At 41.3% G+C, this 17,090-nt stretch overlaps 1 protein-coding gene across 1 annotated transcript in view; it reads left to right on the forward strand.

The window, feature by feature from the left end:
- Positions 1–12,965: 12,965 nt before the first annotated feature.
- LOC119647891 (angiotensin-converting enzyme-like protein Ace3) overlaps positions 12,966–17,090 on the forward strand; it is a 120,393-nt gene continuing 116,268 nt past the window's right edge. Inside the window, exon 1 of the mRNA XM_038049194.1 lies at positions 12,966–13,102. Coding sequence (XP_037905122.1) covers positions 13,000–13,102 — 103 coding nt within the window. The 5' untranslated portion in view covers positions 12,966–12,999. The remainder of the gene's footprint in view (positions 13,103–17,090) is intronic.

Here is a 17,090-nt window from a genome sequence, read left to right on the forward strand (position 1 = left end):
GACGAAACCGATCATCACGAGCCGGCCCCGCTTGTGACCTGAAGGCTGAAGAAAAAGAAACGATGTGGGGAGCGACGAGTGCACGACAGCTCCGTGTAATATAGCTAAAAATTCCATTGCCCTCTATTTTCTGGAAAGCGATTTAAATAAATCATTTGATGGAAATCCCTGTGTTGATAATGGTCACCTCACACGCTTCACGCTCTGAGTTTAATATTATTAGCGAATGAAAACAATTTAACCAACATCAAATATAAACAAGTCGGGAAACCGGAAGCTTGACGCTTCAGGTATAAAAGGTTTTGTGTTTCCCTATGTGAGGAGCATAACGTAGTTCTCCATTGGCTTATAGCATTGACCCGAGATATTGAAATCGTTCAGTTCTGGGCAGGTTACTGCCATTGCCAGAACTCAGCGATTTAAGTATCTCGAAGGGCAGGTTACTTCCATTGCCAGAACTCAGCGATTTAAATATCTCGCGTCAACGCTATCAGCCAATGGAGAACTGCGTAATGAAATTGTTTCACGCATTAATGCAACCTGGATGAAGTGGCATTCCCCAACTGGTGTTCTTTGTGATCAACGTGTCAGCGCACGTCCCAAATCTAAAATTTACTGCAATGTCGTCCGTCTGCCACTCTCTATAGTTCTGAGTGTTGGCCGACTATAAAGGACAATGAACGGCGTCTTGCGGTAATGGGGACGAAGATGTTGCATTGCACTGGTGGCGTGACACGTTTTGATTACGTCTGAAATGAGAATACCCGCGATCGATATGGGTTTGCACCGATCGTGGGAAAACTGCAAGAGAGGCGTTTTCAATGGTGTGGTCACGTGATTCACGCTAACGAGAGTATTGATCAGATTACATCCTGATAAGGCAATTGTTACAATAAAATGACGAAACCGATCATCACGAGCCGGCCCCGCTTGTGACCTGAAGGCTGAAGAAAAAGAAACGATGTGGGGAGCGACGAGTGCACGACAGCTCCGTGTAATATAGCTAAAAATTCCATTGCCCTCTATTTTCTGGAAAGCGATTTAAATAAATCATTTGATGGAAAGCCCTGTGTTGATAATGGTCACCTCACACGCTTCACGCTCTGAGTTTAATATTATTAGCGAATGAAAACAATTTAACCAACATCAAATATAAAAAAAGGGCCAGGGAGAATTTGATTCTTCTTGAATGGAATTTAAATATTTCACTGGAATTTCAATTATTCTCGTTAATTATGACGTCAGCATCTTATTTGTATGGCTTAGGATGCTATTAATTAGCACGAAATTGATAAGTTTGAACTGCTATAACTTTCCCATTAATAGTTGGATTTTTATGAAACCTGGCATGTGTATGCACGAGGCTGTCCTCTATGTCGGTACAAAATTTAATACACTTAGGATGAATTTAAGGGGAGTTTTTTAGTCTGTTTCTAAAAGTTGATAATATACTATTAGTAAATTTTATGAGCAGATACCGGAATGGGACATCTCTCGAAGATTAGATATCACATAAGTGTTTTACACAAAACCTTAAAAAGGGCTGCAGATAAATAGATTCTTCATAAATGTGACTTTAATATTCCACGCGAATGTCAATTATTCCGGGTAATTATGACGTCAGCATCCGATTTGCATGGCTTTGGAAGCAGTAAACTCGCGCGAAATTGCTAAGTTTGAACTGCTATAACTTTGGTGTTAATTGCCTGATTTCTATGAAATTTGGGGCATATACACGAAATATTGTCCTCTATGCTGGTACAGAACCCGGAAGTCCTAGGATGAATTTAAGGGGGGTTTTTCAGTAAATTTCTAAAAAGTAGTAATATACTATTAGTAAGTTTATTTGAACAGATATCGGAATGGGACATATTCTGAGGCCTAGATTTCATCTAGGCGCACCGCCCTGATTTTTTTCGGATTTTTGGGTTGGGTAGTTTCCGAAAATGAGTCCTGTCTCACTTCAAATGCGTACATTTTGACTCCTTACTCACGCACTTTGCAATTTAACTAATGTCAGTTTCGGAAAGTACAAATCGAGACCTTTCATTTGATACCCTACACAACTATATCCGGTGAAAAAAATTTTTGAATCCCCCCTTTGCATGTATGGGGAGCCCTCCTTTAAACTCCACCTAAATTTATGCCACTCGCTGTATGCGTGGGATTTCATAGTTCCCATCTGTCCACCAAATTTCGTTTGGATCGGTTTAGCCGTTTTGGAGAAAAATGCGTGTGACAGACAGACAGACAGACAGACAGACAGACAGACAGACATTGAATCGATTTTAATAAGGTTTTGTTTTACACAAAACCTTAAAAAGGAATGGCTAGGACATGTCGAGAAAAGAATGGGAACCATGAGTCGTTAAATGTATTGATCTGGACTTTCGCTCCTAAACACCCTCATTCTGGGGCCAAGGATGTAGAAATAGTCACTTTTCAGGCTATAATTATTTTCAATGAAGGATTCAATGGCGTTCTCAAAATCCTAGTGACAATGGGATGTCAAGTTGGTCACATATATCAGGTTTATGCCGACCACCGTAATGAAGCGCGAATTTGGCGGTCCGAACGACGATCGACTGACCTCGCTAAAAGAACCAGAATTGAAACAAAAGAGCAACAATCGGCCTTACAAGACTTTTTTGAAGAAACGGAGGGTGCTCTCTATGGATCAGATATAGCAGTTAATGGTGAGTGAAAGTTTTACTGTTGATAACCACATTTAAATTTTCAAATGCGTTTTTCTCGAAACTGCATCTTGAAAATCGGCTGCCACTATAGCTCAAAATCTATCCAACCAAATTCTTTGAAACTTTCACGACTTCTTTAATACATATTTCTACGGTCCGCAAACTAGGATAATTGCAATCGGATGGGTCGTTTATTTTTTTATTCATAAAAAAAGACGTAAAAAACCACCAAAATCCAAAAAATATGGAATATTGTCCACATTAAAATGCCGTTTAGTTTTTCTTCCTCAGATGAACACAGCGCCCTCCAGCGTGGCAGCAGAAAAACACCTTCTTTTGGAGATGGGTGCATAAATTAACACCTATTCCGAAAATTAGCTACGAAATCAAGCTGAAAAATTTATCACATATACTAGAGATATCAATAAACATATGGTGAAAAAATCACGTTTCTACCTTTATCCACTCCTTCAAAATAATTTTTCAAAAAAAGGCAAAAAAAACGGCCTTCACACGGGATGACCCCCTTAATACGGGGATTGATCTTGATAAATGTGTTTCATGTCTGAATAATGCTTAATCTTTGAGAACATTTCATTGGCGTCAATTCCTCCCAATTTAAATTTTCATCGTCGATGATTTTAACTCTAAACTATTTCCACAAACTTCACAATATCCAGAAAAACAATTGATAAAATATTTAGACCACTAAAGTACTAATTCCATATATTTGATTCTCTATTAATTCAAAATGTCTGCGATTTGAACTCTCTGATTTTGGAAATAATATCGCTTCATTAGCCCGACTTACGATTAAACATCAACATTTCAAGCTCAGACTTTTTTTTAAAGTGGAAATTAATTTGAGTAAACATTGGCTGACACAAATACAGAATAAATTTTCAAATATTCTTCAATTTCTTTCTATTGAGCAAGTAATTATTTATTTCTGATTTCGTCGCTTCTGATCAGTTTTCCGTGGACATTCTGGAAGATTATTTCGAAATTAAACAATTTAGATCGTTCAGTACGAATGTCGATTTTTCTCGAGACACCAAAACTCGACCGAATGTTCCCTCCAAAATCAGTTTAAGCCTTGGTGGTTTCTTCTGGGGCTGGTTTCCGATGCGGCGCGCTGCGTACGGCTAGCAATGAACCACGCCAACAGCTTACCTGAAAACTTTTTCCCTTGGTACCAACAAGAATTTTCTCTTTCGATTTCACTTCATGAAAATCTTTCCACCTTCCTATGTTCGATTCTTCACAATCAATTTGTTCACAACAAAAACGATATTTTGCTTCCTCCTTGTTCAAAGCCAAAATTTGGGAGATCCCCAAATTACCTCTAACTCTTTACGACCCCGCTCAAACAATGACTTTTTCAAATCCCACCGGCCGTTCATCAGCTGTCCACCCACGAACCGGTCCTCATCTGCTACGTTCGCCTTGTACTCGGTAGAACTCCGAGAGTTCATGTTGCAACAACATGCGTGTGCGCCTACGGATGCGGCAAACCATTCCCTTCTGTCAAGATCAATTCTCTGGAATGCATTTAATAATGTGCAATCTGCGGCGAACATTAGGGTAATTACATATTATTGAATGCATTATTTGAGCACATTAATTCAGATAGAGGCGAATGAGATTCCGCTCCCGTCGCGAAGCCGCGGTCACTACATACTAATAGACACTTTATACGACATTTTAAAGCTGGCTCTGAGAACCAGAAGTTCCTTTAGTCGAGCCCGATAATTACCCCAATAATAAACAAACTTGCTACCATTGTGCTTGAACTACCCAGGATATTATTACTTAGGCGTTCCAATTTGAATCCTTGCATAGAGCTTCCTTCTCTAAAATTATTATGGATATGGCATTGAATGAATAATTTGAATAGATTAATTAGGCAGGAATATTAGAGTGTTGTAATCTATGTTAAGAATGATTTTTGAAAGTTTATTATTTGCCAAATGAAACCAAGGACGAAAAACGGACATGGCGTATATTACATTCAATATTGCTTGTTCTGCAAGTTCAACTAAAACCGCTAATACAAGCCCTAGTGACGGTATAATCTGAATATTAAACTTCAACTCCCCCACAAAATGTCCAACAATTTATTCAAATTAAGCTTAAATCCATCTCATCCCCGCTTCCTCCCAACAAGGGGCTCCCAGCCACAGACATTTTCCTATATATTCGCGTCAAAACAACGTCTTCACACTATCCTCCACTGGATCCTTCAAGATGGTTGTCCTCTTTACAATGCCCTTCTAGTGTTCAGCACAATTGAGTTGAAGTGTATGGGTTTATGTCGATTTATATTAATGGAAAGCGACAAGTGGAAAAATTGTAAAAACATTTTTTCTAATTTCGCCCACGTTGGATATTTTCATAGCCTATAAATGCCCACTTTTCTGGGAAACTCTGAAGATAAGTGGAACGTTCATCCATCATGCTATCTGCTCCTTGATAGAGCTCGAATTACGCTACTGAATTCCTCCAGATAACAATTAGCTTTGAGGTGAACTTAGGGATATGTAAAGTGTGAAATTCAAACCAAATCGCACCTCAAGTGATTGTATCCGAAGGATAATCTTCCATTAGGTAAATCTATCGCGGCTGTAGCTGCGCGGATTAGGTGGGAAGATCTAAGAAAATTGAAATTCAAAATACTTACTGTCGAGAGGAAGTGGAGGATAAAAGAAATCTAAATTGCACGAATCATATAATTTTCATCTTTCCACAAAAATCGTCTGAAAAATTGAAAAGTGAGCGGAATAATGATGAAACGATGTTGCCCTGGGCAATATTTCTATTTCTAGCATTCACGAGGATGATGTGGGGTTTGACAATTGTTTCATTATTTCGTTGTGCTGTAGCCAGGATTGCAATATCATTCAACGGAAAACAATGAAACTGATAGCGTCTTCATTAAAATCGTAATAATATTCGTGAGTTATGAGGATGAAAATTAGAGAAGCAGGTCAATGACCTAGAAGATCAAGGATGCAAGGGAAAATAGGATGTGTTTAGGAAAATGTGTCCTGTCCTGGGGCATCACTCCCGACTATAAGGTGAAGCATTTATAAGGCTATGTAATGTCAAGTTGCAATGAGCCATTGTCAAAAGACCATCCTGAATGGCCGAGACAACCAAGAAGGGAGTGCTAACTCTAGAAGCTAAAAAGAACAGAAAGTTATCCTAATTGACCGTGAACGTCGGCCCGCAAAGCTCCATCAAAGTGTTCTACCGACTTGGGTATGCTTGTTCTTTTTACTTGCCAGACTTCCTTCAGTCCTCGAACTCAAACTCGCTCCTACTGGGTCAGGTCATTAGATGATTGGGATATTCTTGAACAGATGCAAGATCTCACGGAAGGTCCATGCGAGAATCTCGATAGCAGTGGGTTTGCTAGCCATTAAGCTAGAAAATTCGTTAATGGAATATAAATTGGTAGAGTTACTACATCGTGGGTTGAGACCCGATGGTCAGAAGCGACTTCTCTATTTTCCAACCAGTACGATTTGGGAACAGCGTAAGCTAGTACTGTAGAGCGAACTTCGAGAGGAGCGCCTGTCAAATAGGTTCTCTAACCGATTGCATGGCTATTCTGCTGAATTTGGAGAGAAGGTAGACATGAAGTGCATCTTAGAAAATCCTCAGGATAAATATCAGGTTTTGGATTTAGACTTCGTCTTCTGGAATGATGTCCGAAATAGCGCAGCCCCAGTCAACAAAGCGTCGCTGCATCGGACGCACATGACTGTGTTGGAATTATGAGCACGTCTTCCACAGTAACTAAGAAATTTGCCGTGTTGAAGCGGTCCAACACTTTAGAGAAGGCATACCAGATTTGACCCCACTTGGGATGCCATTCGCGTCGATCTTTGTTCTCAATTGGGGTGCTCGGGTCCTGAATTTTATGCCTCCACGCGTACGGTCGTTATATTTTTTATTTTAATTTTTCAGATTTAGCTTGCATGTTGATCTTTCGGTAATCTCGAGGGAACTCCCATATTTGTTGAATCAGATCCCAGTGCAGGTTTTGAATAATGACGCGTGAGGGAAGTGATCAAAGGACTCCCACACATTCCCGAGTCTGGGATAGAGGCAAGTAAGCACGTATCGACGGAACACTTCAATGGAGCTTCAAGCAGTTAATCTCACCATCTTTTTGGGGTTTTACGATAGCTATCCCCCCTTGGTTGTCTCCGGACACTTAGGTTGGCCTTTTGACCATTGCTTCCTGCACTTTGTCATTACAGCTTCTTCACTGAAGCTTATCTGAATATATCCGGCAGTCGCTACAGTATGCTTTTCTCTATACAAATTTTCTCCTAGTTTTCAGCATTGTTTCTACTATTTAATATCTAAATGCATGGTGAAGTCGATGAGCTTGTTGATTTGAATTGGTCGTTGGTTGAATTCCAAGATAAATAAATTGATCGACGCTTTCGATCATCATCATCAACGGCGCAACAACCGGTAAGAAACTCCAGACATCCCCGTTTTGCGCCGAGGTCCACCAATTCGATATCCCTAAAAGATGAATGGCGTCCTGACCTACGCCATCGCTTCATCTCAGGCAGGATCTGTCTTCTTTTTCTACCATAGATCTCCTATAGATTTGCCCTTATAGACTTTCCCAGCTGGATCATCCTCATCCATGCGGATTAAGTGACCCACCCACCGTAAACTATTGAGCCGGATTTTATCCACAACCTAACGATCATGGTGTCGCTCATAGGTTTCGTCGTTAAGCAGACTACGGAATCGTCCATCCTCAAATCCACTAATTCTTTGGAGGATTCTTCTCTAGAACGCGGCCAAGAGTTCGCAATTTTTCTTGCTAAGAACCCAAGTTTCCAAGGCAAGATCATTGTCTTGTACAATAAGAGCTTTGACCCTATGGTGAGACGTTTCTAGCGGAACAGTTTTTGTAAGCTGAAATAGGCTCTGTTGGCTGCCAACAACCGTGCGCCGATTTCATCATCTTAGCTGTTATCGGTTGTGATTTTGGACCCTAGATAGGAAAAATTACCAACGGTCTGAAAGTTGTAGTCTCTCCTGAATCCGTTTGCCTCTGGAGTCTGACTGAGACATGCCCCATTCAAGAGCCCTGGCATAAAAACCACCGCCTCCAAGCCTCCGTACTCGTAACGGCGTCCTCCAGAGCATCAAGCCGAAGATCCGCCATCGTCTTATTCGGCGTCAAGTAAACACTAAAAAACGTTATCCCTAAACACCGGATCCAGAAAAACCCACTCCTTCGGCCTTGAGCAAAAACACGAAGTCGAACGTCGTTCCAAACCCAGATGGCAGCGGTGCCCGATAAGTCGAGATGCCATGAGGCCCCCTGTTTCGGTATTGCTCGCTAATCTCACTCCGGTGCATGTTAATTTGTAAAATGCGTATCATGCCATTGGAACTCTAACCCTTTCCAATTCTGCGTGCGACGCTCTCACCAGACGCGACATGATCCCTACAAAGAACGCAACTTTCGCTTTCATTGCAGGTCATAGATTCATGACCTACTTGGCCGCATTTCCGGCTTGCTGTGCTCCTGTCCTGTCCCTTGCAAGCTGCTGATGTGTGTCACCTGCAGCACTTGGTGGGGACTATTCACATTCGAACCCTGCATACTACCCATCCAATTTTGATTCTTCCGCTGCTAAGGAGTTTCCTCGCATATTGCTAGGGAACTTCCACCATGGCGAGTTTTTGACCTCGAGCATTTACAGAGGTGATACCTATCCACTCCTCCACTTCGACGAATTCTGTGAGACAGGCAAGATTCCAGATTTCTAGAGAGCACATGGGCTCTAGGCTGGAAAAAAGAGCCTTCTCCTCCAGAACGTACCCTTGCTAGTCGTTTTCGGCCCCAATTCGACGAGGACTCCGCTACTACTCGTTTTCCGTATGGAAGACGTTGTCTTTGGGTTTCGTTCTGTAGCAGATGCCACTTAGGACTTCCGCAAATGTTTTGCCTTCCGTGGGCTTAATGAGCAGAGCCGACGGTCTAGTCGTTCTTCATTTCCGCGCCTTTTCTGCTCCTGGCTTTTGGTTGGCAGCCTCCTTGTCTTTGGACAGACGGCTCTCTGGCAGCATAACCAGTTGTTTCTTTTTTCTTTCTTCGCCTACTTTTTTAGGCCCTGGAAACTCCTTTGATAAAGTCTCCTTTAGGCACGTCGTCCTCTTTTCGCTTTTTCTCTAAATCGCTTTACAGTGGGCTAACTGCGGTCCGTTTGGCGCGAGCAGCGGAGTGTGCGGCTATTTCTGTCCTCCGCTGCTCTCCACGTTCGCCTATAGAAGGAGATGCGGTCCAATAGTTTCTTCAGTTCCATCAGCCCGTTTTTGACGCCGCTTGATAAGAGTTCCTCTTTACCTGAGCGTCCTGGTGTCACATCGGGTAAGTCAGTCCTGCCTTTTTCGCTGATCGTTGCGGTGAACGACACATTTTTGTGCTGCGCACTAACGCACTCAGCTCTTACTCCGTCCTTGTTGCTTCGTCGATTTCACCAGCGCATCGTGTGCATGGGAACGGGCCGCAATAGTCAGAAACGGATGTACCCTCGCGGACACATCCAGTACCTCAGTTCTCCGAGGCCTGACATACGCTTAGCTGTTCCCGAAATTCAGGGACGAATCAGCCAGCGTTCACTCGGGGCAACGCGGTCTACTAACACCGGTTCAATGCACACTACCCGACCAGGATCCCGAAGGGGCTGGCTCCTTATACACGTCACAACCACTACATTGGCAGAGCTAGATTTGCATCACCTTATCGACGTCGACAGAGAGCTGTCGACGGCCCTGGAGACTCGCAGTGTGTCCCGACGAGTACCGGTCGTTCGCGGTTCGCTCTTCACCGAGAAACTTTCTCGAGGCTACTGCCTAGGACGCAAGTATACTGCCAGCTAGGGGGTCAGAATTACTTACTCGGGCACCTCGGAGACGTCAGACCCGTATCTTAAGCGACCCGTTAAAGATCGCTGACGACCCCTGAGGATCATCCTATTACCTTCAGCTATGACCTCTACGTAAGTATAACTTTCTTTCTCTAAAGTAATGTCTCTTCCTCTAATTCTTTTCCTTTGCTTTTCATCCCCTGCTGATCTTTCGTTTTCTATATATAGCGAACTGAATGCTATCCATTCTCTAAGTTCTAATCTTAATTCTGATTGTCTCTCGCCTGTTCTTTTAGGCTTATAACCAACTGAGTTGTGAGTGAAATTATGCGGTGTTTCCAACGATTAATTATCTGAAATAATAAAAAACGAAAAAGAAACAACAAGTTTTTTTATTATTTCAGATTATTCCCGGTCCGGCATCAAGTTGATGCGGACTTAGGACCCCACAATTCTCAAAAAAATATTTTTAGCTCTGGCCAAGCTTTGGTCAATCGAATTGGCAGATTTGCGCTCAATATAATTCGTAGTCATGTTGTGTTCTGCTAATTCTATAAAGGACCACTAAACATCTGCGAGCCGTTTCGATCTCGCTGCTCCCAGGGCAGAGGTGAGGCAACGTCTGACGATTTGCCTCTGCCCTGGTAAGAAACCGTAAAGCCGTCATCGTCCGGCATTTTTGTTTTTATCCTCTTTTTCTTAAGTTGATGTCTTTCCACTTGCAAAAACTCTGGAAGGTGAAAAAATCGCCTTTGACACCATTGTCGAAAATATGTATACATTCCCAAGCAATGTATGCAGTATTGCAGTGATAGAAATATATGGTCTGAAAAGTTTCTGACTTCAACGTGAACATAGAAGCACTGGTCAATAAAAGCTAGGGAAGTGGTCGACCATCTTTTAGCAGATATTCACCAACATTTCAGCCATTTTGGATACGCAGTTGCTGTTTGACAATCGCTTGAGTGAGTCGATGTGAGTGTTTTTGTAAAAATTGGAAAAATCGAGTATCGAGCTATCATTAAATATTTGTTTTTGAAAGGCAATACGCCTACGCTAATCAAAGATGAGTTGGATGCTGTGTACGAGGAGTTTGCTTCATCATTCACCACTGAGAAATTTCGAGCAGCTGGATTCAAACGTGGCCATACAAGCTTTGGAGATGGTGAACGATCAGCTTGTCCAAAAACTGCAACAACTGACAATAACATCGCCAAAGTTCACAAAATGGTGCTAAATGACCGTCGAATTAAAGTGAGAGAGATAGCAGATACTACGGATATGTCAAAAGCAGGTGTTTGTCACATATTGAATGAAGATTTAGGCATGAGAAAGCTGTCCGCGCTTTGGGTGCTGCCTTTGCTCACGTTAAACCAAAAACGTGTTCGAATGAACATTGCCATATTGGCGAAGTTTAGGCGGAATAAATCAGAGTTTGGCAAAAATTAATTACTGTAGATGAAACTTCGATACACTATAATACGCCCGAAACAAAAATACAGTCAAAATAGCTGACTGAGAAGAGGGAATCGGTTTCAAAAGAAGCAAACTCTTATTGTTCGGCTGGGAAAGTGATGGCGACTATTTTTGGGATAGTCATGCAGTTAATCTTAATCTATTATCTTCAAATAAGGAAAACTATTTCAGGAGCATACTACATATTATTACTCAACAAAGGCAGAAATTGCGGAAAAACGGCCACATTTGAAGAAAAAAAATTATGTTTTATAATACCAAGACAATGGGCCGTCTCACCTTTGTAGTTGCTATGGCGAAAATCCACGAATTAAAGTTTGAATGAATGTTTGACCACCCTCCTTATTCACCAAATCAAGCCCCAGCCAACTTCTTTTTGTTCTCTAATCTAAAAATTGCGCTCGGAAGGAAAAGATTTCCTTCAAATGAGGAGGCTATCACCTTCGTAAACAACTATTTTGCAAAGAAAGACGCCGAGTACTATTAGGACGGATTAAAGATATGGGAGCATCGCTGGGAGAAATGTGGGACAAGGAGATTATGTACAAAAATAAAAATACATTTAAAGAAAAAATGTCTTTTATCATTGTTAGGGGGGAAACTTTTCAGACCACGCTCGTATGTACATAGAAAGGACATAAGCCCTTGAAGAGTGACCGCATCTATGCCGAGGTGTTTTCCTTTTAAATAATAATCGTTAATGCGACAATTCAACTGGACCGAGGCCTTGAAGTGTGCTAGAGTACTTCATTCAAGACTATGCTACCCTGCAAAAGGCAATGTGATTTATAATACATTGTGCCTGCCCGTGATTATTAGCCCACTGATATCTAACATCCAGTCACGATACAAATCCCTCTGCTATCAGTGAAATTTGAATGACCAATGGGCCATCTGGACATACATTCCTTTTAGTAGATCTTTATGACTACCTACAGGGCGCGTCACTACCGCAGTTGATTGAAAAATTCTATGAAATTGAATTAGAAAATAAATAAAAAAACCCCCAATTAATTCACTCCATCTCAAACTAAAGCAGCTTGGGTTCTACCGCCTATTTAGACTATACATATATGGTGACATTATCTTCTTGACCTGGGATCGTCTTGGCGGATTATTTTTAATGATTAAAAATTATACCAACATTCATTCATATTAACTTTGAAAAAAGTGTTAGAGAGACCATAGCCATGAAAATTAAATTGGGACATCCTACATGCATCTTTGAATGCAAAAGAAAGAGATTAAGAACTCAGGTCAAACCTGAATTCTATAAATTTCATTATAAGATATCCTTTATTTTGCATTATCTCCCAACAGCCAATATTCTAGAGCCAACATTTCACTTAACATTGAAACAGAATCAATTGGAATAATGCTAGTTTCGGGGTTAACCCATTCGAATATGCACCCCTACGTCAAGCATGAATAACCCCTCCTTAAATAATCACAAGAGTGAAGCAACAAGAAGCTACTTCACCTACACTACATCAATCTGCATTTACAAATTCAACAATTATCCATAACAAAAACATCCGCCGTCTACATTAAATAAACGTTACGGGGATATTAGCTTTATCGTTTAGTTTATGGCGGTCAATATATGGAGGATTAACTATCCCCCAATTGATAACACTTCACGCCACATGTCCTATACAAGTGACTTTCATTTTAGCCACATTACCGTGAGCTGAACAATAAAAAAGTTGGCGAGAACAGCGTAACCACGGAGCACTATCCACGCAACAAAAGATAATCCCAGCCAGTTATAAATCATTCAAACTCAAAATGCAAAAACAATGCGCATGTCCTTTCAGAAGGTTCCTCTTTATATAAAGCGAAAGTGCAGGGAAGCTTTCTCTCAGTTTCCGTTTTATACGTTTCCGGTAATTATTGAGTTAGAAAAAGGTGCCAAAATGGTACTTCGGGCTATCCTCGAGGGATTAACGGTCATTTTGGTGCTATTAGTGGTGAATGGTGTGGTGAATTTTAGTGTTTGTAGCGGATTTTCTGAATTAGGTTTGTGGAGTTAATTTCTCATTTGTGTAAAAAATGTGAATATTTATCAGGAATATTGGAAGGTAGTAAAGATAGCATCTGAATGTTAGATTCGACATCCCTACCAGCCTATAACGAATATGGGTAAAAACCCACTAAATTAAAAATGTGATATATAAGAAACACCCTCACTGGTCTCTTATTAACGAATCTTCACTTCTATCAAAAATGGTTTAAAATTATTAAGATGAAAATCTATGAAAATAATGAATCTCCAATTATAATGATAGCACAAAGTACCTATTATGATTTTTAAGATTTTCAAGTCAGTGTTCAGACGATATTTCGGTGCGGTGCGACGTACACTCCTCACTTTGCTTCACGATTCTATCGGATGACCCTTTTAGGAAATTTACTTTAGACAACCAATAGTTCTTCTTCCACCAAGAGTTAGTTTCAGTATAACATTTCAACATTATAAAACTAAGATCTCTTATTATTATTGACACAAAATTTCATCTAAATCGGTATCATTCATGAGTCAAAAAGGCTTGAAATTTTAGACGCAAGGTTTGATTGCCGCGATATACTTTGTAGCTGCATAAAGCTAAAACAACTTCACGTGGAGGAACTCTTATCTAGTTTTCTACGACTTAATCTCGCTCGCTATCTTTGCCAACAAATCTTCTAAAAGCGAAGTGCTGATGACAGCATCATCACCCTACTCAGACCTTAGTGGTTCATTATACTCAATTCCCCCATCTAACGGAATATCCCGGAGTCGTTTATGTATCACAGATTTTCGTTAGAGGATGTGATGCTGCCCGCTGTAATAGGAGCACATCAGCATCAAAAATCTTATGTGTGATGCATCCATAGGTGGGGCACTCACATAGAAAATGTTCCATGGATAATTCCTATTCCGAACATATGCCCAGCTAGTGAATTATGACCAGCCAGAATGCCCAGAATACTTCTGCAAGTCTTCCTACATTTCGGCAGGATAGACTTGTATGTTTGTTTGGTTCTAGTTGGAACAGTTTCGTGTGTTTAGCAGCATTAAGGCTTCGCCACCTGTCATTATGGGAAACTTTTTTGATAGCAACATTTGCCAATGATACTGCCACCTCAATCATCAGGAATTTCATTTCCCTCTACACCACAATGACCAGGTACCCAGAGTAAATCCACCATATTGCATCTAGAAACAGAGTTCAATTGGTTTCTACATTCCTGAAGAATTTTTGAAGTGATCAAAGTACTACTAAACGCCCTCAATGCAGCTTGACTATCGCTACAGATTGCGATGCGTCTGTTCTTCAACAGTTCGTTAATCATGCAGATCGCCGCCCTTAGGATCGCATACACTTCAGCCTAAAAGACTGTTGCATACTATCCCAAGGGAAAAGCCCTTTTATCGTTTTTATTCGAGAGCTAAACTCCATCTCGAGAACCCTGCTCTGTTTTTGAGCCATCGATGTAGACAACGTTAGCATATCCTAACAGGCATTCTTCCCCCCATTTTTCTCTTCGTTTCAAGATAACTTCATATTTTTTACCAAACAGATGTATGGGGATCCAAAAATCAAAAGGCATTTCAAAAACGGAATTCAGTTCTCCCAATAACTCTTCAAATGATCTGTGCCCCCGCGTCCAACATTTCCCCATTGATCGAATCGAATTAGTTTATGAGCTGTTCTCATTGCAGTGGTCTGAAAAAAAAAATCCAAGGGCTGCAAATTGTGTAATGCATTCAAAGCTGCACCGGTGATACGAAGACACACAGTTCTTTGCAATGTGGCTAGTTTATAGCAAAGGCTCTTTTGTTTCACCTAAACCCACCTCACTACGGAAGCATAAGCGAACATCGGCCTAATGATAGCAACATATATCCACATTACTACCTGAGTCCCCATGTCGAGGCAAAGGTCCGCCTACACAGCCCATAAGCTGTGAGAGCTCGTTTCATCTTCATCTGTACATATTTGTTCCAAAGAAGCTTCTTGTCTAGAATAACTTCCAGATAACTCAGATATTTCACTTCTTCGGAGAGTTGAAGGGTTGTACCCCTCATCTCTGGAAGGCAAAGACTATTCAGTTTACTCCATTTTGTAAATAATACCATGATCATTTTATTTGATTTACTGAAAGTTCATGCCTGAGACACCAACTGTCAATCAAATCAAAGGCGCGTTGTGTATTTCTACACACCTTTCAGAGAGCTCGACTAACAGCCAGCAAAGCCACGTCATCCGCATAAGCTTGAACGTGCATTGGGAGATTTTGCAGTTCGCATAGCAGTGAGGTGATCAGCATACTCCACAGAAATGGCGATAACACACCTCCTTAGGGCAGCCTTTCGTCGCTTCCAATGTTAGGTAGCGGTCAACACCCACTTCAACACACAACAATCTCTGCGTTAGCGTAGCGTAGATGCACTTTATTAAAGTTTCGTTAACACCATGCTATCTGGTGGCATCACATAGCTTTTGGGACGGTGCACAGTTAAAAGCCCCTTCAATGTCCAAGAACACCCCCTTCGCGTACTCACCCTTCAGAGTTTCATCCTCTATTTCCGAAATCAAAGAATGAAGAGCAGACTCACAGGACTTTCCACGTTGGTAAGCATGTTGTTTTTCATTTAGGGGGTGCGACTTTAGCGCCTTCTCGCGAATGTGACGCTCAACCAGTCTCTCTAGACATTTCAGCGAAAATGATGTTAAGCTGATTTGCCTGAAGCTATTTGGATTTGAATATTCATCTTTCTTTGGCTTCGGTATGAAGACTAACTTCACCTTCTGCCAAAATGAAGGCTCGTAGCCTAGAGCAATACATCCTCGCAAAATATTTCCTAGAAGTTGCTCTAAGTGCCTTATACCTTCTTTTAGCATCGCTGGGTAGATACCATCCATGCCACGTGCTTTGAAGTGTTCAAATGATAGTATAGCTCTTGCCTTTTCATTGGTAACAACCGTTCTCGCAGTGTCTTACCCTCTTTCAACACCTTTGTGTTGAAGGGTTTTCAGAAACCGCCAATTCTCTTCTTCCCAATTCTGATATCTGTTCTCCCGGGTGGTCTACTTCGAAGAAAGTCTGTATAGACTAAACTATAGAGTTCGTGAAAGTACCATCCGGTTTTGCTAAGAGAGTCCAAATTGAGCGGCTCATCCTTATTAAGGACTCTACACATCCTGGAAGTCTCACTTTCACCATCCAGTTCCTCAAAGTATGCTCTAAAAGAGTCTCGTTTCGAACGTTTTACGAGCCTCTTATATTCACGCAGTGAGTTCCGGAAATTCAACCAATGCAGTTCTCGGTTCCATCAAGAAACCGTTTTACCATATTGCCCTCGGGAAATAGGTAAGCCTCTTGAAAGAAATCTAAAAGTGTGCGATTCAGAGTTCTCAATTGATCTTCTATCGTCAAAGGGGGCTGACCCTACGTTCGCGGTCAGCAGACCAGCTGAAAGGATAAATTCAAACAGCTCCTTTCCTCTAGGATTGCATTTCCTACTGCCCCAGCAAATAAGCTGAAGGTTCGCATCACAACCTAGTAGAAGTTCAAAGCCACTTGATTCCACATACACTACCAGATCCCTTAGTTCTTGCGTCGGCGGAGGGAACAAAGAATCATAGGGTAAGTATGCAGAGACTGCTAAGTTGACCGTGACAAGGTCCTGGGATCAGAATTTTCTCAACATGGTTGCCTCTAACAATTTGGACATCAGAACGCAGGCCCTCGGTCTCGAAGATCTTTCGTCGAAGAAGATCCGAGTCCCCTTGATTAATCCAATAACACAGATTCTGTTAAAACGAACCCATGGCTCTTGAACCAGAAATATATTAAGAGAATCCTACAACTTTGCCAGCCTTGCCGACAGTAGATAAGAAGAAGCTTTGGCATACTGCAGGTTAATTTGACTAACTCTTATGTTAGTAGCCATAAATGCAGTCTAATATGAAAACCGGCGCTAATTAAAAATCTGATGCATTCCGTTCACCACCGTTCA

This window comes from Hermetia illucens, chromosome 1, assembly GCF_905115235.1.
Source record: "Hermetia illucens chromosome 1, iHerIll2.2.curated.20191125, whole genome shotgun sequence".
NCBI classification, from domain to species: domain Eukaryota; kingdom Metazoa; phylum Arthropoda; class Insecta; order Diptera; family Stratiomyidae; genus Hermetia; species Hermetia illucens.